Source organism: Chionomys nivalis, chromosome 8 (assembly GCF_950005125.1).
Source record: "Chionomys nivalis chromosome 8, mChiNiv1.1, whole genome shotgun sequence".
Lineage (NCBI taxonomy): Eukaryota > Metazoa > Chordata > Mammalia > Rodentia > Cricetidae > Chionomys > Chionomys nivalis.
In genome coordinates, this window is record NC_080093.1 from 47,270,025 (window position 1) to 47,294,877 (window position 24,853).

A 24,853-nucleotide genomic window follows, 5' to 3' on the forward strand; every position below is an offset into this window, starting at 1 on the left:
TGGCTTGATGTCCTCGCCTCTGCATTCTCAGGCTTTGGCAGCTTGCGTAGGCAGATAGAAACACTGGACTGTTTGTCTCAACTCCGCAAATTTTATTTAGAAAAAATGGGGTTTGAAAAAAGTGACACCGCTCATTACGTATGGACTTAGAAGCCTCCACCCTTCTGTAGCACCTTAGTCTCTTCTTTCACTATTCAACCTCCCTCGATTTCTGGAGCAGAGAAAAGATCAAGTCCCCTGTCGAAGCAGAGTGGACGATGAAGGTGCCTGAAAACGGCCAGAGAAGAGCCCCAGGCGATCGATGTTGCGGTGGAGAACACTATGCAGCACAGCCAAGTGGGGTCCTCCTTCACCTCCACCCTCCCTAGAAAAGTCTCGTATGAAGCGGCCACGCTCAGACTGGAAGATGAACTTCTGGGGCAAGGGCCCATGTTCCCGGAGAAAACCCCAGACACTAAGCAGCAACAGACGCACTTCAAAAGGTGCCAGTTGGCTAAATACCTCGTGCATATTACCCAAGGCTGGTGGCAAGAGGCTTCCCTCAGCCATGACAGCCACCAGGGTGCAGGATGCCTCCAGGTGCCAGGGGGAGTGGGCTGTATCAGGGTGTCGAGAGGCTTCCCAATGGCTCAAGAGGGCAGCCAGCAGCCCCCGCAGCAGCACGGAGCAGTAGCACAGGGCTGGGGGAGCAGCTGCTACCAGCTTCAAAAGCTCAAACAGGAGGGGTTGTTCCCGGAAGCGCCGACCAATGCGGAGATCCCGCTCCACAGTGGCCCTTGCGTGATCCTCAGGGGGCCAGGCCAGCTCAGCACCAGCTGCATCAGGACACACGCTCTCCACTAAGGTCACTGCAACTGCTTTGGCTGCCTCTGGGCTCAGGGTGGGAGCACCCCAGCAACCCTCACACTCACTGCCCACAGGTGCACTGCAGCAGTGCACTAAAAGGCTAAGGAGGCTCTGGGTGTTATAGATCACTTCCTGATGGTTTCGAGATTGAACAAGCTTAGGTGGCTTTAAGCCACGACCGATGACTCCAGCGTGGAAAACTGACCAGATCCCTCCAGGACCTGGCACAGCTGCAGTATGCCTCCGGTTAATGTCCAACAAAGAGGCAGAAGCCAAAGGGGTTGAGACAGCTGAGAGAGTCTCATTGTCCCCATCCATTTCCCCTCCAAACAGTTCTGTGTTGCCCCGATGTAAGGCTCCCTCAACTAGCAGCTGCAAGACAGCCTTGAGCCCAGCTGGGGAAGTCTGAGAAAGGCGTGTAAGAAGCTGGGAGGCTGAGGCCACGCCAGGAGGGCCATGTAGCCTTAGAGAAGCAAAGAAGCGGTGTACCCCAGCTCTCACTAATCCCAAAAGTTGGGAAGGAGACAGGGACTCTGAAGGAAAAGGACATATTGCCAGGAGGGAGGCAGCAGCTTCAGCTACTTCCTCCTCTGGATGTAACAGAAGAGGAGCCAGATCAGACAGGTGGGCTGAGGCCGACTCCCCAAACCGGGCCCCTAAGGCTGAAGGGCCTTCACCACCCTGCTGTTCCCACCCCACTAACAAGGCCAAATTGCGCAGAAACCGGGCTGTGAAGGGAGGCTGTAGAGTCCCTGCATGCACTCGAGCCAGGCAGCTTCGGAAGGCCAGGGGAAGAAGGCCAGAGAGACTAACCACTAGCCCTGCATATAGCTGGGTTGCCAAACTCAACTCTTCAGGGCTTCGGGCTCTGCTCAGTAGATGGCCCAATGCCTCAGGTCCACAGCTAGGTCGAGTATAGACAGACAGTAGGCCCAGGAGCTGGTGCTGCCAGAGGAAGCGCTTCCGTTCCAGGCGTAATGTCTCTCCACACAGCTCTCCAACATGGTTTCTTAATGCATCAAGAAAGGGCACTGGACGAGGAGGTGGGGGTGGGCCCAGCACCCCTTCTCCAGGAGACCCTCCGCGATGATGAACCAGTTTTTGTAGATGTAGCAATAGCAGCTGGATCAGCCGGTCACAGGCCTCTCTTACTGTGTCTGGCACAGCCAAGCCCTGGGTAGTAATGACTGAAGCAGGCATAGCTGTATCCACTAAGAACTGCAGCAGGCGGTAGGCACCAGCCCCAGAGGCCTGACTCACCAAATGCACAGCCAGGTTTAGCATGTTGTCCAGCTCCTCTCTGGGGAACCCCTGTAGATGTTGTTGCAGCTGGCTTAGCACTGCTGGGGGCTTGAGGCAGTCTACAAGTTCTCCAGAGACTGTGCCTAGTAACGCTGGTGACATGACTGCCAGCTGCAGCAGGAAGGGAACTGTAGCCTGAAGGGAGGGTTCCCCATTGCGGCTCCCAGTACCCCCTGCCAAACTATCGTGAAACATGCGCAGGAGTTCCCGTCGGATGCTGTCTCCATGGCGAGAGGCCAGATGCCCTAGGATGCCTACAACTGAGGCAATCTTGGGCACCCGTTTTTCCCCAGGAATAACAGGAGATCCAGGGAAGGGGTCTGTAGACGGGGTTTGAGAAGAGCTTCCACCACAAGCACCAGCTCCTCCTCCAGCCCCACTATGGACACAGAAGTCCTTAAGACCACAGGAGAGGACTCGGGAGATGATGGTACCAGGAAAAGAAGAGCCAATATGGGCCACAACCCAGTCAAAGTGTGGCGAATGCTGAACAGAAGTGTCCAGCAAGGCATCCACACATGCATCTGGGCAGCTACCAATGAGAGCCGACAGGCACTGCACATAGATGTCCATCAACGTGCGGGTGGCCCTACAGCCCATCCACAGCTGCAATAGTTCATTGAGAGAGCCAGTGGCATGGGGAACACGCTGATGCTGACCTGAATATGTACTGCTCAGCTGTCCCATAAGGTCAATGGACCATGCACTGATCACAGGTGCCCAGGCCTTTGGGTTGGCCCGGATGAACTCACATAGCACCTGCTGCACTTCGTGGACCACATCCTCTAAGCCAGGTCCACCAGCAGGGACATGGGAGGGTGGAGGTGGACGGAGGTGGGGTGGACCAGCCACAGGACTTTCCTCTAGGGCAGCTAGGTGGGCCCGGACACTCTCATCAAAAACACCTCTCAAGTGGTCCAGTACAGCAGCCCGAGCAGGTGGCAAAGACCGGAGCAGGAGAAGACCACATCGAGCATGTTCACGAGCTGAGAGCTGGTGGCCCAGAATGGGGTCTACACCCGTCAGAAAAGCTTTGATTTCTTGGGACAGCTCCTGGGCACTAAAAGGAAACAAAAGAATTGACTCAGAACATTGGGAGATGTTAGAAAAGTTACATTCCTTCCAGAGCTTTGGACTGTCTTGTGTATAATAGGGTGAAATGTCCCTCATAAGAATCATAGAGGTTCAGAAGCATACCCAAGCCTTGGTCACTTCAGCCATTCCGAAAATGATATCTGTCTTTCAACAACAACAATGATATCAAAAGCATGTTACCTTTCAAATATCCAGGTATCTTTCTTCTTTTTCAATGCTAGGTATCAAACCCAAGGCTTTAAGGCATTCTAGGCTAGAGCTCGCTCACTGAGCTACATCCCCAGCCCCATTCTGACAACAATATGGTTAGACTGTTATCCCATTTTACAGATAAAAAAAAATGAAAGAAATCAGACTGAATGCTCTGATCGGGCAAAAATCACTTCTATGCTCTTAAAACAGAATTTGTGGCTTGCATAGTGGCAAATGCCCTTAATCCCAGTACTTAGAAGGCAAAGGCAAATGGATCTAAGTTGAGCTCGAGGCCAGCCTGGTTGACACAGTAAGTTCCAGGACAGACAGAGCTACAAAGTGAGACCCTGTCTCGAAAATTAACAAACAAACAAATAAATCAAGAAAAACAAAACCACAGAATTCAGTTCTATTAGGATGTTGGAATATGGAAAATATTCAATGAAGATTTGGTGAATTAAGTAAATACATTCTGGAGTTCTATACCTGCTTTAACATCTTCCACCCCTCCCCCACAGCACAAGTACCCTGAAATCTTGTAAAGGCCAGAAAATTGTAAACCCTTTACTAGGCGCTCTCCTTCACAAATGTGTGCCTTCTCATATTGCAGAAGAATTCCGCCAGACTTGATGGACAGGCCTCTAATTCCTTGTGAGTTCAAGGCCAACCTAGTCTAGGGACAACTCGATCACTCCATAGAGAGACCTTACCTCAAGAAAATAAAAGAGTCCTAACCGCGTTTTAAAAATCATCTTCAATGTGCCGAGAATGGCAGTCAACAGTCTTTCAATCCTTCCCCTCCCCATATATATAAGCTCTATCTTAAAGGTTCAGAAAGCTATGTTGAGGCACGAAGTAAAATCCCTTTCCTCTTACTGTCTTTTCTGTCAAAGACAACAGCATTCTCTAGGCTGATAGGGTTCTGTGCCATCCCTTTGGTTCAAAAACAAAAGGACACCTCAAAATAAAGGACTTGTGCAAAGGAAGGGCTAGCTCAGCCTTGGCTCTCAAGACACTCTCCATGTAGTCTGAGCCTCCTTGTGGCAAAGGGGGCAGGGAGGCTGGGGTCTCAAGATTCTTGATGTCCCCAAGAGCTGGCAGAGCAAGGCCGGCATAAGAAGCCACTGAGGTCTCGGGGGAAGCATAACCAAGGGCAGCCCAGAGTTTTTAATGAGGCGGTCCCTGAGTTCCGGGAGGACGCGACCAGAATCTCTGAGAACCCTGACGCGAGTTCTCAAGGTATCATCCGGCTTTCTGTAGAGAAGGCTGGGCATCGGCGCGGGGTCACGCGATGAGGGGGGGATACCAGGGGCTCTAACTACCTGAGAGGCGCGGGACCGTGGGTGGCGGGGGCAGGCCCGGGTGGCCCTGGGGCCCCGGGAGGGTCGCACAACGCGGACATCCCGGAGCCCTACCCGGAGCCTGAGGCGGGAGCGGCGAAGCACAGGCGACGCATGCGCGCTGACTGGAAACGCGACAGAAACCAGCGACCCCGCCTTTCAGGAAAATCAGTCCGGCCAAGTCTGTAGCCCTAGTACTTTGGTTCCGCGTCGCATCGGTCACAGCAGGTATTGGGTTTGCCCTTCAAGAACCTTCTCCTCCACGCCTTCCCCAAAGGGCCTCATCGGCACAGGAAAGCTGCCTGGAACCTTTCATTCATAGTGCGACCTATTTATTTCCCTAACAGCAGTAACATCAACCTGCAATTCATGAGCTGTTAAAAAACGGGGCACAGAGCCGGGTGGTGGTGGCACATGCCTTTAATCCCAGCAGAGGCAGGTGAACCTCTGTGAGTTTGCGGCCAGCCTGGTCTACAAGAGCTGGTTCCAGAATAGTAGGACTGTTACACAGAGAAACCCTGACTGAAAAAAAAAAAACAAAAAACATTAAAAAAAGAAAGAGAGGGGGCTGGAGAGATGGCTCAGCGGTTAAGAGCATTGCCTGCTCTTCCAAAGGTCCTGAGTTCAATTCCCAGCAACCACATGGTGGCTCACAACCATCTGTAAAGAGGTCTGGTGCCCTCTTCTGGCCTTCAGGCATACATGGAGGCAGAATATTGTATACATAATAAATAAATAAATATTTAAAAAAAAAAAAAGAAAGAGAGAGAGAGAGGGAGAGATAAAGGCCTGTAATCCCAGCACTGAAGGCCAACCTTGTCTACAAACCAAGACCTAAACCAGCCAGGGCTACATGATGGGACAGTGTCTAATATAGCATATTTCTCTTTTTTGTTTGCCTGCTTGTTGTTTGCTTGTAGAGATAGGGTCTCATGAATTTAAACTCTCAGTCCTCCTGCCTCTTTCTCCCAGGTGCTAGGATTACAGGCATGCCACTACACCTAGCTTTTGCTTTGTAGATCAAAACTGCCCAGGCTTTTGTGTAATTCATTGCTCAAGTGCTCTTCCTCCTGGGCCTCCACAGTAGCTGAGACTAGATACTTGCCCCTACCCTGACTTACTATGGGGCTTCTTGCCCTTAAAGATTTTACAATCTGCCGGGCGGTGGTGGCGCACGCCTTTAATCCCAGCACTTGGGAGGCAGAGGCAGGCGGATCTCTGTGAGTTCGAGACCAGCCTGGTCTACAAGAGCTAGTTCCAGGACAGGCTCCAAAACCACAGAGAAACCCTGTCTCAAAAAACCAAAAAAAAAAAAGATTTTACAATCTAAGGGAGCCCATTTAGGTTTGAATTTATTGCCAGTGTTGGCGATATAACTGACTGAACTAGCTGCCTAGACCCTATTTCTTCATCTCTAAGATGCGCATGACTTATCTGCCTCACATAGTATAAATACTTGAAATAATTTATGCAAAGTTCTTTTTTAGTTTGTCTGCTTTGTATTTTATTTTTCTAGACAGGGTTTCCCTGTGTCCCTGGCTGTCCTGGAACTCACTCTGTAGACAGGTTGGCCTCAAACTTAGACCCACCTGCTTCTGCCAGCTCAGTGCTGGGAAGAAGTGTGGGTGCCACCATACCCAGCCCAAAGTTCTTGATATAATGCTGGATACAGAAACTGTTCTGAGTAACAAAAGTCAGTGTGAAAGGGCTAGAGAGATAGATCAGTGACTGCTCTTCCAGGGTACCCAGGTTCAAAATCCACACCCTCATGATGGCTCACAACCATTTCTAACTAAAGTTCCACACGGGATTAGATTATACTCCTAAAGAGAGCCATGGTCTAGTCCCTTATTTGGCCACTGACTCATTCCTTAGACAAAACACCAAAGTTCAACAATCAAAGTTCACTATTTGGCTAACGTGTTCAATCAGGACTTATCAACTCTTCCTCGCAGGCTCCCCCATTTTCTCCTTAAAAAGCCACCACAGCAAAAAACAAACAAACCAACAAACCTACTTGCTACTATTGCTGCTTGCTGTCTGCCTTTGCCCAATCCAGAGGCAGCCTCTCCCATTGCTGTTCCCTCTGGGGTAATAAATCTTTTTGGTAAGAATTTGGTGTCTGGGTGTGTCCTAGTCAACTCCAAGGGGACTGCCCTCCCATACATGCTGCCCTTGTCTGGCCTTTCTAACCACCTGAATATCCTGTATATATCAGAATTTTTCGTTGTTTTGGTTTGGTTTTTCTGAGACAGGGTGTTTCTGTGTAACAGCCCTGGCTGTCCTAGAACTCACTCTGTAGACCAGGCTGGCCTCGAACTCAGAGATCCACCTGCCTCTGTCTCCCAAGTGCTGGGATTAAAGGCGTGCACCACCACCACCCAGCCAAAACATATTTTAAAAAGTTTTCTAGGTTTGTTTCCTCACCTGTCAATTAGGTACGTTATAGTGGAACTGACATGCTCATTGCCGTCATGAATCACAACAGCTACCCATATGAGAGCCTATCAATATTCCCCTATAGGAGGTGCTGGTCATCAGCACCTCACCTCAGTGCCTAGCCATGATTCCTACTACCACCCCCAACCCTGGCAGCATATGATCTTGTCCCAGGTACATGCTAAAATGTCTAGGTGAAAAGTTGACTAGAGTTAGCTGGAATGATGCCGCTTTCTTGAGTTGCCACTTGTGCCAGGGTGAAGCTTTTTGGGGATGCAACTGCCCAAGAGTCACTCACACTCCTGTTACAAATAAAAACAATGAATATAGCCTGGCAGTGGGGGCACACACCTTTAATCCCAACACTCAGGAGACAGAGGCAGGCAGACCTTTGTGACTTCAAGACCAGCCTGGTCTACAGATGCAGTTCCAGGCAGCCAGGGCTACACAGAAACCCTGTCTGGGTGGGGTCAGGACAAAAAAAAAACCAAGTACTTGATTCACGAAGCTGGACTTTGGACTTAGATGGAATCATTAGTTTGACTTGTCAGTATGGGATTTCTGTTTCTCTCCAGGGTATATTTATATTTAAGGGTATGGTTGCATGGTTAATGAACTAAACATGTATGTAAAAAACATCTGGTGAATGGTGGCACACGCCTTTAATCCCAGCACTTGGGAGGCAGAGGCAGGCGGATCTCTGAGTTCGAGACCAGCCTGGTCTACAGAGCTAGTTCCAGGACAGGCTCCAAAGCCACAGAGAAACCCTGTCTCGAAAAACCAAAAAAAAAAAAAAAAAAAAATCTGGTGAATATTAAACATTTTTATTATTCTGTGTAACAGCTTTGGCTGTCCTGGAACTCACTCTGTAGACCAGGCTGGCCTCCACATCCGGAGTGCTGGGATTAAAGGCATGTGCCACCACTGACCATCTTGTTCTTATTTTTAAGTTCTATGTGTATAAGCTTATATAGATACACAAGTACAGGTGTCCTCAGAGTCTAGAAGAGAACATCAGAGCCCCTGAAGCTGGAGTTACACGTGGTTGTGCGATGTATCACATTTATTTAAGTTGTTTGGGGATGGAGAGCTGAGAGGACTAGGGTTCAATTGCCAGCATACACATGGCAGCTCTCAATTATAATTCCAATTCCAGGTGAGCTTCTGGCCTCCTTGGGCACATAGTGCACATACATCTATGCAGGCAAAGTATTCATACCCATAAATCTAAAAAAAAGAAAGGAAAAAGTTGTCTGTGGAGTAGGAGTGATGGTTCAGTGGTAAGAACACTTGGTGCTCTCTCAGAAACGCAGGTTCAGCTCCCAGCACCTACATGGCAGCTCACTCCAGTTCCAGTGGATCCAACAGCCTCTTCTGGCCTTTGCAGACACTAGGCATGCACAATGCAAATGCTGGCACATTCATGCAAGCAAAAACCTCAAACACATAGAATAGTCTGTTACCGATACTTAGTAGAGAAGGAATGGAAAATCGGAGAAGTGCTGTAAGTCCATGTCTAATTTTTTTAATGTGTTTGGTTGTGCTTTGTTGTTACATGTACTATATATATGGGGGACCATGCTTGCCAAAATGCAAGCATGGAAGCCAGAGGACAACTTCGGAGAGTTGGCTCTCCTTCCACTGTTAAGGTCACAGGGATGGAACTCAGGTTGTTGGGCTTGGTGACAAGCCCTCCATCTATTTAGATGTTTGCAATGGTAAAAGCAAGTTAGGAAAGGGGGCTGGGCATGTCTCATACCCATAATCCCAGCACTGTGGAGGCAGAAGCAGAGGGATCACATGTTCAAAACAGACCTGGGCTATATAAGGGAGACCCTGTCTCCCCACTGCATGAAGGCTAATAGAGAAATAGAGACATACAGGTGCTCAGGATATAGATGGCACAAAGAAAGCCTAGAATGGATGGGGCCCTGTGTTTGTCTCCCAGAACCACCACCATCACCAGTTTAAAAAAAATTGTCCTTACTATAATCCCAGGTCACACAGGTATAGTGGCAGATTCCTTGTCTCCCCACCTATCATCCAATAACCTCTAATTTTCAAAAATGGAAAATTGGGAGTGTTACTGTATAGAATGATGGGGACCACTTTAGAAGCTACCGAGTTTCTTTTTGAGATAGGTTTTTACCATGTAGCCCTGGCTGACCAGGAACAAGCTAGCCTAGAACAGAAATCCACCTGCCTCTGCCTCAAAGTGCCGGGATTAAAAGTGAGCACCACCACACGCTGCAATACCTAGTTTCTTACTGCTTTGCTCAAGCACGCTGTGTGTCCTGCTTCTGGACTGTCTCTCAAAGGCCTTCTTATCCGGCCCATCCCCATTCGTGCACTTCATCACACGTTAGTTAAAGCTCCAGGGCTTTATTACAAAAGGAGTTGGTTGCTAGAGCGGGACCTCTCCAGTCTTTTTCTGTGTCTTCTTCCCTCCCAATATGTAACTCCAGGGAAGGTCAGTGGGCCATTCAAGGGTGTCTGGGTAAAATATGGTAGTATTTTCTCCAAAGTCCTCCAAATCCTCTGGCTGTTGTTGAGAATCTTCTCATAGCAGAGGTAGGGGCTTAGCTCTCATCTCTCAGGTCCTCCATATCTACATCCTGGGGAACTTTCATCTTCTTTTGTCTTTTGGGCTGTGGCTCACTAGTCCTGGATGACTTGGAGGGGTTTTCCACTGAACAAAGAGAAAGAAAAGAGGAAGCATTAAAGAACCCAGGTAAAAATTCAGACTTCCCTTCATGGAACCTCTGTGCCCCAGACATACCTTCCATGGCGGCTTTTTCTTTCTGAGCAAGGCGGATTTGCTGCAGGAGTTTCCTGCGCTTCTTCCCGGACAGGGTGATGTTGGCACGTGCACTGGATCTGAGGCACGGAGAGAAACAAGGATATCCAAGTTAATCTGAACCATCCTAAGTCACAAAAGTGATCCTACCTACAAAAAGAATATTTGCCTCATGGAACTTATGTCTCCTAGGTGTACCTTTGAGAAAATTCAACTAATTGACTGCACTTATGTGTGCACTTTTATTTCAAAAATCTAAGTTAATGTAGATAACCATTTGAAGGATGGAAGAGCCAACAATCTTTGAGGAATCCAAACCTAAGAAACCCTGTGAGCAACGGTACTGTGAGGCTGGTGATCTGGGAACTAACCTAACTGTCAACTACTTCCTGCTTAAACGTGAGGGAAAAGTTTGAGCTGCTCTGAAGCTCGGTAGGAATGAGTACTCGGAGGAGGCTAGTACCACACTCACGCCCGCTTCTTGAGGTGGTGCCTTGTAGTCAGCCCTTCGTCTATCACAGCCCCGACCACCTGGCGCTTCCTTCGCCGATCCCTGCTCAGCACCCTCCGGCGCTTGAATAACTTCTTCTTCAGCTCCTGAGGTAGAAAAAGACGCGCACCAGAGTAAGGTCACCGTGCATGCCCAAATTCCCGCACCCGGGGACTCCAGACACTACTGATCCTGTCTCGGGAGAGGGAAACGCTCCGGGAAGCCTGGGGAAGCAAAGGGACAGCGCCCACAGTCACCGTGCGGGGACGATTGATCTTTCCTCCGGGAGGTCCCATAGCGGCACTCTGAGGCACACTCGCGGAGCCGCACTTCCGCTCCGCTTGCAGGTTCCGCCTGGCGCAAAGGCTCCGCCCGCCTTGCACCCGCGGACCAATCGCAATGCGAGGGGAGGGGCAGACTCCGGGCTTATATAAACGTGTTCCGCGGTCATATGGGTCTTTCGAAGGACGTCTTTCACGTAAGTGGCTTCTGGGAGTTGGCATGTTTGGGCAGTTGGGCCTGCTGGGATCTGGGCCTGGCCTTGTAGACCCTCCATTTCTTGGCGGGGACCGGGCGTGCGGTCCTGCTCCCCGTTATGTACGGAGGCAGAAGGAAAGGGCTCCGGCCCTCTCGGCGTTATGTCTTCGGTGCCTGCGGCCTCCCGTTCGCCGGTTCTATCCTCAGACGCCGGGACATCTCTCTCAATGCGGAAATGTAGCCAGAACCGGCAGTCCCTCTATGCAGTACTGAACGCCCTTTTATTTTGGTTTCAGGTCTGTGGATGACGCCCCGGACTGACAGCTAACGTCTTTTCTTTTGCGGTTTATTGTTGAACCAGTAAAGTCGGTGAACCCTAAGAGCCTTGTGTGCGTTCCCTTTTTTACGCGACTCAGATCTTGTAGCACATATTGGGTTTGCGCGTGATACTTCTTTAGATTCTCTGGTCGATCTTGTGAAGACCTCGGATGGCAGACTTTCAAGATGTCTACCCATGGTGGCGGGTGGCTTTCATTCGTATAGAAGGTGAGATCCTAAAGGCATGGGGATCTTTAAAACTGTAGTTCGCCGTATAGTAAAGACCTGTAGTAATCCCAGAACTAACCTGGGGTAACAGGCTCCCTGGTTAATAGTCTAGCCAAATGAAGCTGCTGAAATTGACTTCATACCCTGCAATGCTTCGGCCCTGACCCCACCTTCTGCTACTTCTTTGTGAGGAAATCCCGGGACAGCTGTTGAGTCTGCTGTGAGAGGCAGACTGTACACTGAGAATATTGGATGTGAGATTTCACCTGCACAGGCCTCCCCATACCGTGTGAATGTCCTAGGGGTGGACTTGTTTCCTATGGCGGGGTTCACATACAGCTTTATGCAAGGAGTTCGTGGCCGAACACCCTGTCTCTATTTGTAGGGGATGGGGTTCTGAGACAAGGTGTCTCTGTATAAGTCTTTACGTGCTGGGTTTAAAGGCGTGCGCCACCACCGCCCGGCTGAGACAGGGTTTCTCTGTAGCTTTTTGGTTCCTGTCCTGGAACTACATTAGCTTCTTTTAATGACAGATGACTGGACTCTGGGAGCCCTGACATGGTCAGGTTTCTCCCGGCTGTTTGGGAATACTGTTGCCAAGGGTTGTTACCTGAGAATCCTAGGACACTGGGATAGCCTGATTGATGTTCAATTAATGTGCTTGGAGTTTCTCTGCATAAAAGCCCTGGCTGCCCATAAACTCACCAGGTCCTCGAACTAAGACCCGCCTCCCTCTATTGTGGTGTCTGGCCTAGAGTGAACGAAAGGGCTTTGAAAACAACAAAAACGAAGGGAGAAACAATACTTACCCCCAAAGGTACTGGGAGGTGGGAAATGGGAATATTCCACAAATCTGGTTCTGTAGTTGCAGGACCCTGTAGGGTCCCAAAGGGGACAGGGGTTGGGAGTTTCTTGGCCCTCTTTATCCTCAGTAATCCAGGAGGCATCCTCATGTTCATGTTCCCAGCCAAGACCGGGGTTAAACGTTCTTAAAGGAGATGTGGGGTCCTGTGGGATCCAAGCCCAACCTGGGAGAAGAGTGAGCCTATGACATTCTTGATATATACACTATCTTTATTTTGAGACAAGGCCTCTCAACATAACTCTAGCTGGCCTGGAACTCACTGTGTAACAAGTCAAGCTGGCAGGGCAGTGGTGGTGCCTCCCATTACTTTGGAGGCAAAGACAGGTGTGATCTGAGTTCAAGACCCACCTAGTCTACAAAGGGTAGTTAAAGGATAGGTAAGACTGTACACAGAAACCCTGTCTTGAAAAATCAAACACTAGCCAGGCGGTGGTGGCACACGCCTTTAATCCCAGCACTGGGGAGGCAGAGGCAGCCTTGTCTACAAGAGCTAGTTCCAGGACAGGCTCCAAAAACCACAGAGAAACCCTGTCTCGAGAAACCAAAAAAAAAAAGAAAAATCAAACACTAGTAAGGCTGGCTACCATGCACAACTCAGGTAAATGTTTGGTTATTTTAGGGTGTGTGACTAGCATATGCATGCCTGGTGCATGAGGAGGTAGGAAGAGAAAATCCAGTCCCTGGAACTAGAGTTAAATAAGGTTGTGAACTACCACATAAACGCTAAGAACCAAATCTAGGTCCTCTGCAAAAGTAGCAAGTTCTTTTATAACTGCCCAGCCAGTTCTCCAGCCTCATTTTTTTGTGTGTGCTGCCAGAGTTGTTCCACCATTAATCCCAGTACTGGGCCAGTAGAGGTGGTCAGATTCCTATGAGATCCTGGTTCAGCTTGCATGTGGGGATGGGTCAGGGTAGTAATTTGTGCTTCTGTATTTGTATTCAAGAGTAAATGCAGGGGGCTGGAGAGATGGCTGAGAGGTCCTGAGTTCAATGCCCAGCAACCACATGGTGGCTCACAACGATACATAGTAGGACCTGATGCCCTTTTCTGTCATAAAGGTGTACATGCAGATAGCATGATATTTATATACATAAATAAATAATTTGTGTTTTGTTTTTCGGACAGGGTTTCTCAGTAGCTATGGAGCCAGTCCTTGAGCTCAGGTGTGTAGGTCTCAGCCTCCTGAGGCATAAACAAATCTATATTTTAAAAAATGAGCATAGGTGTGGAGGCCAGGCCAGAGTTCTAGTCAGGTATCTTCCTCAATTGCTCTTCACTTTATTTATTTTCTTTTTTTGGTTTTTTGAGACAGGTTTCTCTGTGGTTTTGGAGCCTGTCCTGGAACTAGCTCTTGTAGACCGGGCTGGTCTCGAACTCACAGAGATCCGCCTGCCTCTGCTTCCCAAGTGCTGGGATTAAAGGCGTGCGCCACCACCGCCCGGCTGCTCTTCACTTTATATTCAGGGAATCTCTGAACCTGAGCTTTGCTGCTTTGCTGCTCCAGGTGCTTACTCCGGGAATCTCTGCCTCCAGAGTGCACTTGATTACAAGTGGGCTGCTGTGCCCAGCTGGAATTTGTGTGACTATTGGGGATCTGAACTCTTGCAGAGCAAGCACTCTACCCACTGAGCCAACTCCCTAGCCCAGTTTCCTTGTTTACAAAGGAAAAGTATCCCCTTTTTTTTTTTTTTTTTGGTTTTTCGAGGCAGGGTTTCTCTGTGGTTTTGGAGCCTGTCCTGGAACTAGCTCTGTAGACCAGGCTGGTCTCGAACTCACAGAGATCCGCCTGCCTCTGCCTCCCGAGTGCTGGGATTAAAGGCGTGCGCCACCACCGCCCGGCAAAGTATCCCCATTTTGAGTTCTGAAAAATATTTTAGCACAGTGACTGCATAATAAAGGCAAAAAAATCATACAACCATCCACCTAAAATATTATTACCTCTGGATAGTTAGATGTGGGGTAATTATATCATCTGCTCCCCTCCCCAGTAGTGAACCATGCATTTTAAAATAATAAAAATCCAGATTGCCACTAGACAACATAGCAAGACCCAGGCCAAACAAGATAAATAATGAATTCTGTCCACAGAAAGCAAAAGAACAAAACCAAAAGGGCAAATTAAGGCTATGGGTGCAGCTCAGTGGTAGATCAATTACCTAACATACAAAAGGCCTTCGTTTTTTTTTTTTTGTTTGTTTGTTTTTTTCGAGACAGGGTTTCTCTGTGGCTTTGGAGCCTGTCCTGGAACTAGCTCTGTAGACCAGGCTGGTCTCGAACTCACAGAGATCCGCCTGCCTCTGCTTCCCGAGTGCTGGGATTAAAGGCGTGCGCCACCACCGCCTGGCTAAGGCCTTCGTTTTAGAAGCTGGTAAAATGGCTTAGCCGGCAAAAGACAAAGCAGGTCATAATTGATAGTGTGACACACGTGGTCTTCCTCTGACCTCCGTGGGTATGCAGGGGACACATGCACACCCCATACCTGAAATAGTTTGCTTGCTTTTTTTTGTTTGTTTTTTTAGTTTTTTTGAGACAGTTTCTCTTTTTTTTTTTTTTTTAAGATTTATTTACTTAGCCGGGTGGTGGTGGCGCACGCCTTTAATCCCAGCACTTGGGAGGCAGAGGCAGGCGGATCTCTGTGAGTTCGAGACCAGCCTGGTCTACAAGAGCTAGTTCCAGGACAGGCTCCAAAACCAGAGAGAAACCCTGTCTTGAAAAACCAAAAAAAAAAAAAAAAAATTATTTACTTATGTATACAACAACATTCTGCTTTCATGTATACCCAACACACCAGAAGAGGGCACCAGATCTCATTACAAATGGTTGTGAGCCATCATGTGGTTGCTGGGAATTGAACTCACAGCCTCTGGAAGAGCAGTCAGTGCTCTTTACCATTGAGCCATCTCTCCAGCCCCCCACCCCCAGAGTTTCTCTTTTTAACAGACATGACTGTACTGAAACTCACTTTTTTTTTTTTTTTTTTTTTCTGATTTTCGAGACAGGGTCTCTCCGTAGCTTTTTGGTTCCTGTCCTGGAACTAGCTCTTGTAGACCAGGCTGGCCTCAAACTCACAGAGATCCGCCTGCCTCTGCCTCCCGAGTGCTGGGATTAAAGGCGTGCGCCACCACCGCCCGGCTGAAACTCACTTTATAATACAGGCTGGCCTCAAATTCACAGAGATCCACCTGCCTCTGCCTCCCGAGTGCTGGGATTAAAGGCGTGCACCACCATCGCCCAGCTCGCCCGATGAGACAGGGTTTTTCTGTGCAGTCCTGGAACTGTCTCTGGACCACGCTGGCCTTGAACTCCGATATCCTCCTACCTCTGTCTCCTGAGGGCTGGGATTAAAGGCTTGCACCACCAAGGTCTCCACATGTAGTTCTGGCTGCTCTGGAACTCACTGTGTGGACAAGGCTGGTCTTACAGAGATCTGCCTGGCTCTGCCTCTCCAGAGCTGGAATTAAAGATGTGTGTCACCACTGCCCAGCAACACACAGACATTTAAAAAAAAAAAAAAATGCTTGAAGGCCCTGGGTTCTATCTCAACAGTGCAAACAAAGAAAAGCAAAAATCAAACAAATAGTAGAAAGGATAGAACTCCGCCTGCAAGAAAAAAAGGCTATCAAGTCAGCCAACTTGATTGTTTTGTTTTTTTGAAGCAGGGTTTCTCTGAGTAGTTTTGGGGCTAGTCCTGGAACTAGCTCTTTTTTTGTTTTGTTTTGTTTTGTTTTGTTTTTCGAGACAGGGTTTCTCTGTGGTTTTGGAGCCTGTCCTGGAACTAGCTCTTGTAGACCAGGCTGATCTCGAACTCACAGAGATCCGCCTGCCTCTGCCTCCCAAGTGCTGGGATTGAAGGTCTGTGCCACCACCGCCCGGCCTGGAACTAGCTCTTGTAGACCAGGCTGACCTCCAACTCACAGAGATCTGCCTGCCTCTGCCTTCTACGTGCTGGGATTGAAGGTATGTGCCACCACCACCCAGCGAGTGGGCCAATTTGAAGTTAGTCCCTAGAACTCACAAGGTGGAATGAGAGATCTGGCTCCCACAAATTGTCTTCTGACCTACACACACACATACTATGGTACAGGTACACCCTAGTCATTCTTACAAGTAAATAAAGATTATTATTGCTATTATTTATTATTATTATTTTGGAGATACATTCTCACTATGTAGACCAGGCTGACCTGTAACGCACAGAGATCAGCCTGCCTCTGCCTTCCAAGTGCCTGAATTAAAGGCAGGGGCCACCATACCCAACTATGCCTAAATTTTTTAAAAACATCATTTCCAGATCAGAACAGCCTTTTAAACCAGTAGGGTGCAGAGCCCAGGGCTCAGGCTTTTAACAATCTCAGGTACTCAGAAGACTGAAGCAAAAGGATTACCATGAGTTCAAGGCCAGCCTGAGTTACAGTTAGCTCTAGGTCAGTCTGAGTTGCAGAGTGAGACTGTCTCAAGTAAATTAATTAAAAAGGACTGGGAATATAGCTCAGCAGTAGAGTACCTCTTTAGGTTCACTTTTCAGTGCTTAAATAAAGGAACAAGCAAACAAGCCAGGCATGGTGCTACAGTCTTGCAACCCCACAATTTGGGAGGTTGAAGCAGGAAGATCTTCAGTTCTAGTTCAGTTTGAAATATAGAGTGAGACTTCTTTGAAAAAAAAAAAAACAAAAAAACACCAAAGCTGTCCTCTAAGGTCCCTGTTTCTAGCATTCCTGGACACCTACTGTGGGCCTGGAAAGTCTAGATGGCAATGGCCTGAATGAATCATCCACCCTCACCTGGCTCTTCACTTTGGTCCTGGAAGAAGGCTTCTGCTTCCTCCTCTTCATCAGTGAGCAGCAGCAACTCCTCATGTGGCCACTGGCTAGCCTCCTGGTCTTCCTCATTCCTCTCTGAGACCTCTACCACAATAGAGGGCAGGCGGGGCTTTGGAGACACCTACATAAGTACAGCAGGGTTGTTGGGCCCAATTGGAGGAAGAGCCAGTCCCTGGACCAGTAGTACTCACCTGGGCATCCTGCTGACCTTCCCATCTGCCAGGCTCCTCTCTGTTCCTTGAGAGAGGATTCGTCAACCGGGGACTATCTCCAGACCAAGGTCCATCCTTCCTACTTCCTGGCACGAGGGCCATGCTTGTGACTAAGAATGCAGAGTGCTTGGGTTCCAGGTCAAGTCCCCTGCGCAGTGCCCCGCACAGACTATGCTTTAATTGTCTTTGTAGAGAGCTCCTTAATCACTGCTGAGGAAAGAATGCTGACATGCTGGGAGATTATGGGCCTTCCAAGGGAGGGAAGAAGCCAAAGAGGAGACACAGGAGCTTTATTCTGCTTACTCCCTGAGACACTAGGGATCGCAGTCAAGGTCGGAGACAAGGGCATCTGGATTAAAGCCCTATAAATAAAGAGCTGTGATGGCGAATTTCCTAACTCCTTGTTTGCTGGTTTTCTCAAGTGGACTTATTTGTATGTTATTTAATGAATGCTCATGTGGCTTTTGCTGTTTCACAGAAACCTTTTTATCTATTTACCTTAAATGTTATTTATTTTATAGGTAGAGCTGTTTTGCCTGCAAGTATGTCTTCTAGAAGAGGGCATTGGATCTCATAGGACAGGCATCACTGATAGTTGTCAGGCACCACGTGGGTGCCGGGAATCAAATCAAATCAGCCAGTGCTCTTAATTACTGAGCCATCTCTCCTAGCCTGCAAAGAACTCCAGACAGTGGTGGTGCAGTCCTTAATACCAGCACTTGGGAAACAGGGGAGACAGGCCAGCCTGCTCTACAGAGACAGTTCCAGGACAGCCAGGACTACACAGAGAAAACCTGTCTTGAGAAAACAAAAGTAAACAAGCCAGTTAGGATAGCACACATCTTTAATAGCAAAATTTAAGAAGCACAGGCAGGGAAAACTCTGGGAATTCAAGGCTAGCCTAGTCTACACAGCAGTTCCAGGCCATCAGGACTAGAAAGTGAAATAATAGAAGCCCTTCGTTCCTTTTAATTTTTTGTTAATTTTATGTTATGAGCCGGGCGGTGGTGGCACATGCCCTTAATCCCAGCACTCATGAGGCAGAGGCAGGCAGATCTCTATGAGTTCAAGGCCTGGTCTACAAAGCAAGTTCCAGGACAGCCATGGCTACACAGAGAAACCCTCTCTTGAAAAACCAAAACCAAAATAAATATTTTATGTGCATTTGTATTTCATCCACATCATGTCTGCGTGAGGGCATTGGATCCACTGGAACTATAGTTACAGACAGTTGTGAGCTGCCATATGGGTGCTATGAATTGAACCCGGGTCCTCTGGAAAAGAAGTCAGTAGTTTGTTTGTTTTGTTTTCTGTTTTTTGTTTTTAACATTTTATTTATTATGTATACAGTTTTCTGTCTGGATGTATGCCTGCAGGTCTGAAGAGTGCACCAGATGTTAAAGATGGTTGTGAGCCACCATGTGGTTGGTGGGAATTGAATGAACTCAGAACCTCTGAGCCATCTCTCCAGCCCCTTGGTTTCGTTTTTCTTTTTTTTTTTTTTTTTTTTTTTGATTTTTCGAGACAGGGTTTCTCTGTAGCTTTTGGTTCCTGTCCTGGAACTAGCTCTTCTAGACCAGGCTGGCCTCGAACTCACAGAGATCCACCTGCCTCTGCCTCCCAAGTGCTGGGATTAAAGGCGTGCGCCACCACCACCCGGCTTTTTTTTTTTTTTTTTTTTTTTTTTTTTGGAGTTTCGTTTTTCAAGACAAGGTTTCTCTGTGTCGCTTTGGAGCCTGTCCTGGAACTCACTCTGTAGACCAGGCTGGTCTCAAACTCACAGAGAGCAACCTGCCTCTGCCTCTCAAGTGCTGGGATTATAGGTGTGTGCCACCACCGCTCAGTCAGAAAGTCTTTTCTTAAAAAGAGCAAGGAATGGGCTAAGAAAGCATATCTATGATACAAAGCTTACCTAACACTCTGGTTTCAAAACCTGAGAGAGAAAAAAATTGTTTCCTGCCGGGCGGTGGTGGCGCACGCCTTTAATCCCAGCACTTGGGAGGCAGAGGCAGGCGGATCTCTGTGAGTTCGAGACCAGCCTGGTCTACAGAGCTAGTTCCAGGACAGGCTCCAAAACCACAGAGAAACCCTGTCTCGAAAAACCAAAAAAAAAAAAAAAAAAAAAAAGATTGTTTCCTATTCTGTCCATTTGGCTGTGAATTTTTGTTTGTCCTAACCTCTATGTGCTTTGGCTTTTTTAAAAATATTTATTTATTTATTTACTTATTATGTATACAATGTTCTGTTTGTGTGTATGCCTGCAGGCCAGAAGAGGGCACCAGACCTCATTACAGATGGTTGTGAGCCACCATGTGGTTGCTGGGAATTGAACTCAGGACCTTTGGAAGAGCAGGCAATGCTCTTAACCACTGAGCCATCTCTCCAGCCCCCTATGTGCTTTGTTTTGAAACAATTTCTTTCAATGAAGCCTTGACTGGCCCCCAACTGTTCCAGATTTACCTTTCTTAAACATTTGAGAGTTCAGGTGTTAGTCATTACATTGTGTACTTAAAATATTAATAGTCCTCTATTGATTTGAAACTTCCTGGGATTGAAAATTGGCAATGGTATTTATTTATTATGTACACAGTGTTCAGCCTCCATGTATGATTTATTTATTATGTACACAGTGTTCAGCCTCCATGTATGCCTGCAAGTCAGAAGAGGGCTCCTGATCTCATTACAGATGCTTGTGAGCCATCATGTGGTTGCTGGAATTGAACTCAGGACCTCCAGAAGAGCAGTCAGTTCTCTTAACCTCTGAGCCAGCTCTCCAGTCCCATGGTTTTTATTTTTAATTAAAATTATTTTACTTTAGTTTGAGACAGAATTTCTTGGTGTAGCGCTGGCTGTCCTAGACCTCACTCTGAAGAGCAGGTTGGCCTCGAACTCAGAGAGCTGTCCTGGGATGAAAGGTGTGCATTACCACCACCCAGCAAAAACTAGCAACTCAAAAATCCACAGTAATCATGCACTCTTTTATGGCAATGGCCCTAACTAAACTCTAACTTTTTTCTTCATTGTTTTGTGTTCATTAATGTTTTGCCTGCATGTGTATGTACACCACAGTGCCTGAGTACTGAAACCAGGTCTGTTAAGCCCTCTCTCCAGCCGACTCTAGCATTTTTTAAGATATTCAACGTGCTTTACTCAGCTACCAAGCTCCAGGATCTCATTTCAGGTGAGGTGGTAGCAGCAGGTGGCTTCCTTGTGAGTTCGAGGTCAGTGGTCTACATAATGAATTTCTACACAGGGAGTTCCAAGTCGGCTAGTGAGGGGAGTGCGACGGGATTTTTGTTTGGTATTTTTTGTTTTTTCGAGACAAGGTTTCTCTGTGTAGCCTTAGCTGTCCTGGAACCCGCTCTGTAGACCACGCTGATCTCAAACTCAAAGATCCACCTGTCTCTGCTTCCGGAGTGATGAGATAAAAGGCCTGGGCCACCGCACCACCACTGACCTGCTTTTGTAGTTGTTTTTTAAATCTATGATTTCAAGAGTCAAGAGTCTTGCCTAGCAGTGGCGGTGCAAGCCTTTAATCCCAGCACGGGGGAGGCAGAGGCAGGTGAGGTCAAGGCCAGCCTGGTCAACAGAGTAAGTTCCTGGACAGGCTCCTAAGCTGCGCTGTGAAACCCCGTCTAGAAAAACAAAACAAAACAAAAAAAAGAGCTTAAACGTTTCTAGGGGCCAGCACCGCTCTAGCCTGGAAGTTGCTCTATGGTTTTCGGCTCCGCCCCGCCCCGGTCGCTCTAGCCCGCATCGGGAGCGGTGAGACTTCGCGGCTCCCTTCTAGGCCGCCGGAGGATGCAGAGGGCGTCTCGTTGGTAGTGTGGTCGGCCATGAGTACGGTTCGTAAAGCACTGGTGGTAGTTGCTGTGCTCGGCGCGGGTGCTGGCGTTGGCTCCACTCTGTTTGCCCTTGTAACCCCAGGAGAACTACAGAAGCAGGCAATGCTGCAGGTAGAAACACCCGGGCTCCCCGAGGTGGGTGTGCGTGGGGAGAGGCCATGTCTTCGGGTCCGGGCTGCAAACATCCTTCTTGCCCTTAGGAATTTCCGGAACGGGACCCGCGGCGCAGGGAAGAAGCTGCCCGAACCAAGGAACTAGTGATGGCTACTCTGAAGAAAGCGGCAGCTACGGAGGAGAACGTGGCCTGGAGGAAGAACTGGACGGAAGCAGTTAGCGACGGCAGCAGGTCAGCGTGACACCAGAGCTTGCCTGTGGGACATTCGAGGCGCCTTTCTCTGTGCGCGGGCGTGGAGTCCGGATTCAGGATAACCCGACTCTAGCAGGCACAGGTAGCTGTCGTCGGTGGTCGCGTTTAACGTGCACATCGCGTGACAGCGACGAGATGGGGGTCGGATGTGTGGAACCAAAGGAACTAATAAATCCAGTCCATCCGTTAAGCGGACTCCCCAGCCGGATATTTAATGCCTAAAGAACTGGGAGGGTCGGCACGGTGGGCGCAGAAGAGTAGCTGATTGCCACTCGTCCTGCAGAGTTCCAAGTCCAGGAGGTTTTCTACTATTAAAAACAGGTCACATGATCTAAGTTTGCTTCAACAACTGGCGGTAAAAAAAGACTTTTCTAATGTCTGTTTTGTGTGTCTATGTTGTAGAGCGAAAAATGAAAGTGCGGACGCGCTGCATATATGGAAGTCACAGAACAGTATTTAACTTTGGTTAAAGTCTCTTTCCAGTCAGTGTTGCCCTGATTGTGCTGGAACTCGCTCTGTAGACCAGGCTGGCCTCACAGATTCACCTGCCTCTGCCAACTCAGTGCTTGGATTAAAAGTATGTACCTCCATTGCCAGGCCTTGTTAAAAGCTCTGTAAGAGAAGCTGACTCAGTACTAAAACATCTGTGTCAGATCATTCTCAAGCATAGCTCAGTGACATACACCTATAACCACAGCACCCAGGAGGGTAAGAAGATAGCAGTTTCAAGACAAACCTGGGCTACTACCTCAAAAGAAAAAAGATTTTGGTTTAACTACATGATATTCTGAACTGAGTGTTTATCCTCAGCACTTGGGACGGAGGGGCAGGAAGATCTCTGCATGGCCAGCTTGGTCTGCTTAATAACTCCCAGACCCTCCGAGGCTACACAGTGAGACCTGCTCTCAAAAAAAAAAAAAAAAAACACAACAAAACAAGGCCCGAGGGTTTAAACTATTACAAAATGGGCAAAAAAGGGTGGTTGGAAAATGGAAAGTGCAGCAGTGCATGATAGCTGAGTCTCAGCACCTGGCAGCTTGAGCCAGAATTCTAACAAGCTCAAAGCCAGCCATGGCTATAAAGTGTTTCAGGCTGTCCTGGACTATAGGACACGAAAATCCCGCTATTCCCCCCAACATGCAGCCTCTTGCTAAATGTAGTGAGGGACGGTTGAAAGGGCTGTGGGTAAAAGCACCTTGAGCTAAGCCTAGGACCTAAATCTAATCCCTGGAACCCACATGGTGAATGGAGGAAAGTGACTGCTGGTTTCTTATGACCTCTACGTTTTCTGCCTCCACAGGTATACACATAAATATATGGGTCTATGCCCCAAAGTTGTTCATTATATGGTGGCACACAAAACCCAAGGCCATGGGCTTGTACCTGCAGAGATGAACCAGGCCACAAATCCTTTTTTGATTTGGTACTGAGGACTGAGCCCTAGCACCTTGGGTATGCTAGTACCCATCACTGAGCTCCACCTAGCCCATAAACATATATAGGCGTGTGTTGTGTAATGTTTAATCTTTTGGCTTCTTGGGGGGCCCACCACCCAACTCCCAAAAAAATCACACAGAGGCTTATTCTTTGTTATGAATTCCCTGCCTTACTTAGCTTGTTTCCTTTTTTTTTTTTGGTTTTTCGAGCCTGTCCTGGAACTAGCTCTTGTAGACCAGGCTGGTCTCGAACTCAGAGATCCGCCTGCCTCTGCCTCCCGAGTGCTGGGATTAAAGGTGTGCGTCACCACTGCCCAGCCTTAGCTTGTTTCTTTTTCTTTTTTTTTTTCAAAATATTTATTTATTATGTATATAGTATTCTGTCTACATGTATGTCTGCACAGGCCAGAAGGGGGCACCAGACCTCATTACAGATGGTTGTGAGCCACCATGTGGTTGCTGGGAATTGAACTCAGGACCTTTGGAAGAGCAGGCAATGCTCTTAACCACTGAGCCATCTTCTCCAGCCCCCTTACCTTGTTTCTTGACAGCATTTTTTTTTTTTTTTTTTTTTTTTTTTTTTTTGGTTTTTCGAGACAGGGTTTCTTTGTGGTTTTGGAGTCTGTCCTGGAACTAGCTCTTGTAGACCAGGCTGGTCTCGAACTCAGAGAGATCCGCCTGCCTCTGCCTCCCGAGTGCTGGGATTAAAGGCGTGCGCCACCACCACCCGGCTCACTACTTCCCTCTTAAAAGGGCTCTGCCCACCTCCCATCTGTGTCTCTCTTCTGCTCCACCCTGAGAGGCTGGTCTTCCCCCCTTCCCTTAATAAAAACCCCTCCACAGTAACTGTTGCATGGCGCTTTTCTTAAATTATGATAGTCTTGGGCTGGAGAGATGGCTCAGGTTAAGAGCACTGCCTACTCTTCCAAAGGTCCTGAGTTCAATTCCCAGCAGCCACATGGTGGCTCACAGCCATCTGTAATGGGGTCTGGTGTCCTCCTCTGGCCCGCAGGCACACACACACACAGAATGTTGCATACATAATAAATAAATAATATGATAGTCTTGCTGTGTCATCCTGGGCTTGCCGGAACTGACCTCAGTCCTCCTTGCTCCCTAAGTGTTGGGATTATTATAGGCAATGATGATTTTGGTCTTGGTCTTTTTATGTTCATTGGTGTTTTGTCTGTGAAGACAAAACAGAAACCCTAGAACAGGTGTGAGTTGCCATGTGGGTGCTGGGGAATCGACCCCGATCCTCTCAAAGAGCAGCTAAGTGCTCTTAACCACTGAGTCTTTTTTTTTTAAAAAAGATTTATTTATTTATTATGTATAAAATGTTCTGTCTATATGTATGCTTACAGGCCAGAAGAGGGCACCAGATCTCATTACAGATGGCCGTGAGCCACCATGTGGTTGCTGGGAATTGAACTGAGGACCTCTGGAATTCCAGAGTAGCCAGTGCTCTTAACCTCTGAGCCATCTCTCCAGCCAAACCACTGAGTCTTTTTTTTTTTTTTTTTTTGCTTTTTCGAGACAGGGTTTCTCTGTAGTTTTGGAGCCTGTCCTGGAACCAGCTCTTGTAGACCAGGCTGGTCTCGAACTCACAGAGATCCGCCTGCCTCTGCCTCCCAAGTGCTGGGATTAAAGGCGTGCGCCACCACCGCCCGGCCAACCACTGAGTCTTAAGAGCAGAACACATACCTGCCATGAATCACATGGTGACCACTGCTGCTTGACAAAATTCCAGCATTTCAACTTTATATAGACCACACTTCTCCAG

At 48.1% G+C, this 24,853-nt stretch overlaps 3 protein-coding genes and 1 non-coding gene across 4 annotated transcripts; 2 read left to right on the plus strand and 2 right to left on the minus strand.

Moving 5' to 3' along the window:
* Nucleotides 1–83: 83 nt before the first annotated feature.
* Ints5 (integrator complex subunit 5) lies at nt 84–4,877 on the minus strand. Its single transcript, XM_057780021.1, has 2 exons — nt 4,758–4,877; nt 84–3,208 (listed from the first exon to the last, which is right to left on the minus strand). The coding sequence occupies exons 1-2, from the start codon at nt 4,835–4,837 to the stop codon at nt 229–231; spliced, it is 3,060 nt and encodes a 1,019-aa protein (XP_057636004.1). The 5' UTR covers nt 4,838–4,877; the 3' UTR covers nt 84–228.
* A 3,419-nt stretch (nt 4,878–8,296) lies between these two features.
* C8H11orf98 (chromosome 8 C11orf98 homolog) lies at nt 8,297–10,854 on the minus strand. Its single transcript, XM_057778463.1, has 4 exons — nt 10,759–10,854; nt 10,484–10,608; nt 9,994–10,091; nt 8,297–9,903 (listed from the first exon to the last, which is right to left on the minus strand). The coding sequence occupies exons 1-4, from the start codon at nt 10,795–10,797 to the stop codon at nt 9,794–9,796; spliced, it is 372 nt and encodes a 123-aa protein (XP_057634446.1). The 5' UTR covers nt 10,798–10,854; the 3' UTR covers nt 8,297–9,793.
* A 196-nt stretch (nt 10,855–11,050) lies between these two features.
* On the plus strand, nt 11,051–11,199 carry LOC130880828 (small nucleolar RNA SNORA57). The gene has a single exon (XR_009057633.1). It is a non-coding gene; the product is annotated as a small nucleolar RNA SNORA57 (small nucleolar RNA).
* A 10,005-nt stretch (nt 11,200–21,204) lies between these two features.
* Nucleotides 21,205–23,489, plus strand: LOC130880021 (ubiquinol-cytochrome-c reductase complex assembly factor 3). Its single transcript, XM_057778834.1, has 2 exons — nt 21,205–21,378; nt 21,468–23,489. The coding sequence occupies exons 1-2, from the start codon at nt 21,259–21,261 to the stop codon at nt 21,621–21,623; spliced, it is 276 nt and encodes a 91-aa protein (XP_057634817.1). The 5' UTR covers nt 21,205–21,258; the 3' UTR covers nt 21,624–23,489.
* The last annotated feature ends 1,364 nt before the right edge of the window (nt 23,490–24,853 follow it).

Excerpts from the sequence above, each read along its gene's own strand:
- Ints5 (XM_057780021.1), bottom strand. The coding sequence starts at position 4,837 with ATGTCCGCGTTGTGCGACCCTCCCGGGGCCCCAGGGCCACCCGGGCCT. Across the intron at positions 3,209-4,757 it reads CACGGTCCCGCGCCTCTCAG|TGCCCAGGAGCTGTCCCAAG; the intron begins GTAGTTAGAGCC and ends GTTTCCTTTTAG.
- C8H11orf98 (XM_057778463.1), bottom strand. The coding sequence starts at position 10,797 with ATGGGACCTCCCGGAGGAAAGATCAATCGTCCCCGCACG. Across the intron at positions 10,609-10,758 it reads AGATCAATCGTCCCCGCACG|GAGCTGAAGAAGAAGTTATT; the intron begins GTGACTGTGGGC and ends TTTCTACCTCAG. Across the intron at positions 9,904-9,993 it reads AGAAAAAGCCGCCATGGAAG|TGGAAAACCCCTCCAAGTCA; the intron begins GTATGTCTGGGG and ends CTCTTTGTTCAG.
- LOC130880021 (XM_057778834.1), top strand. The coding sequence starts at position 21,259 with ATGAGTACGGTTCGTAAAGCACTGGTGGTAGTTGCTGTGCTCGGCGCG. Across the intron at positions 21,379-21,467 it reads AGAAGCAGGCAATGCTGCAG|GAATTTCCGGAACGGGACCC; the intron begins GTAGAAACACCC and ends TCTTGCCCTTAG.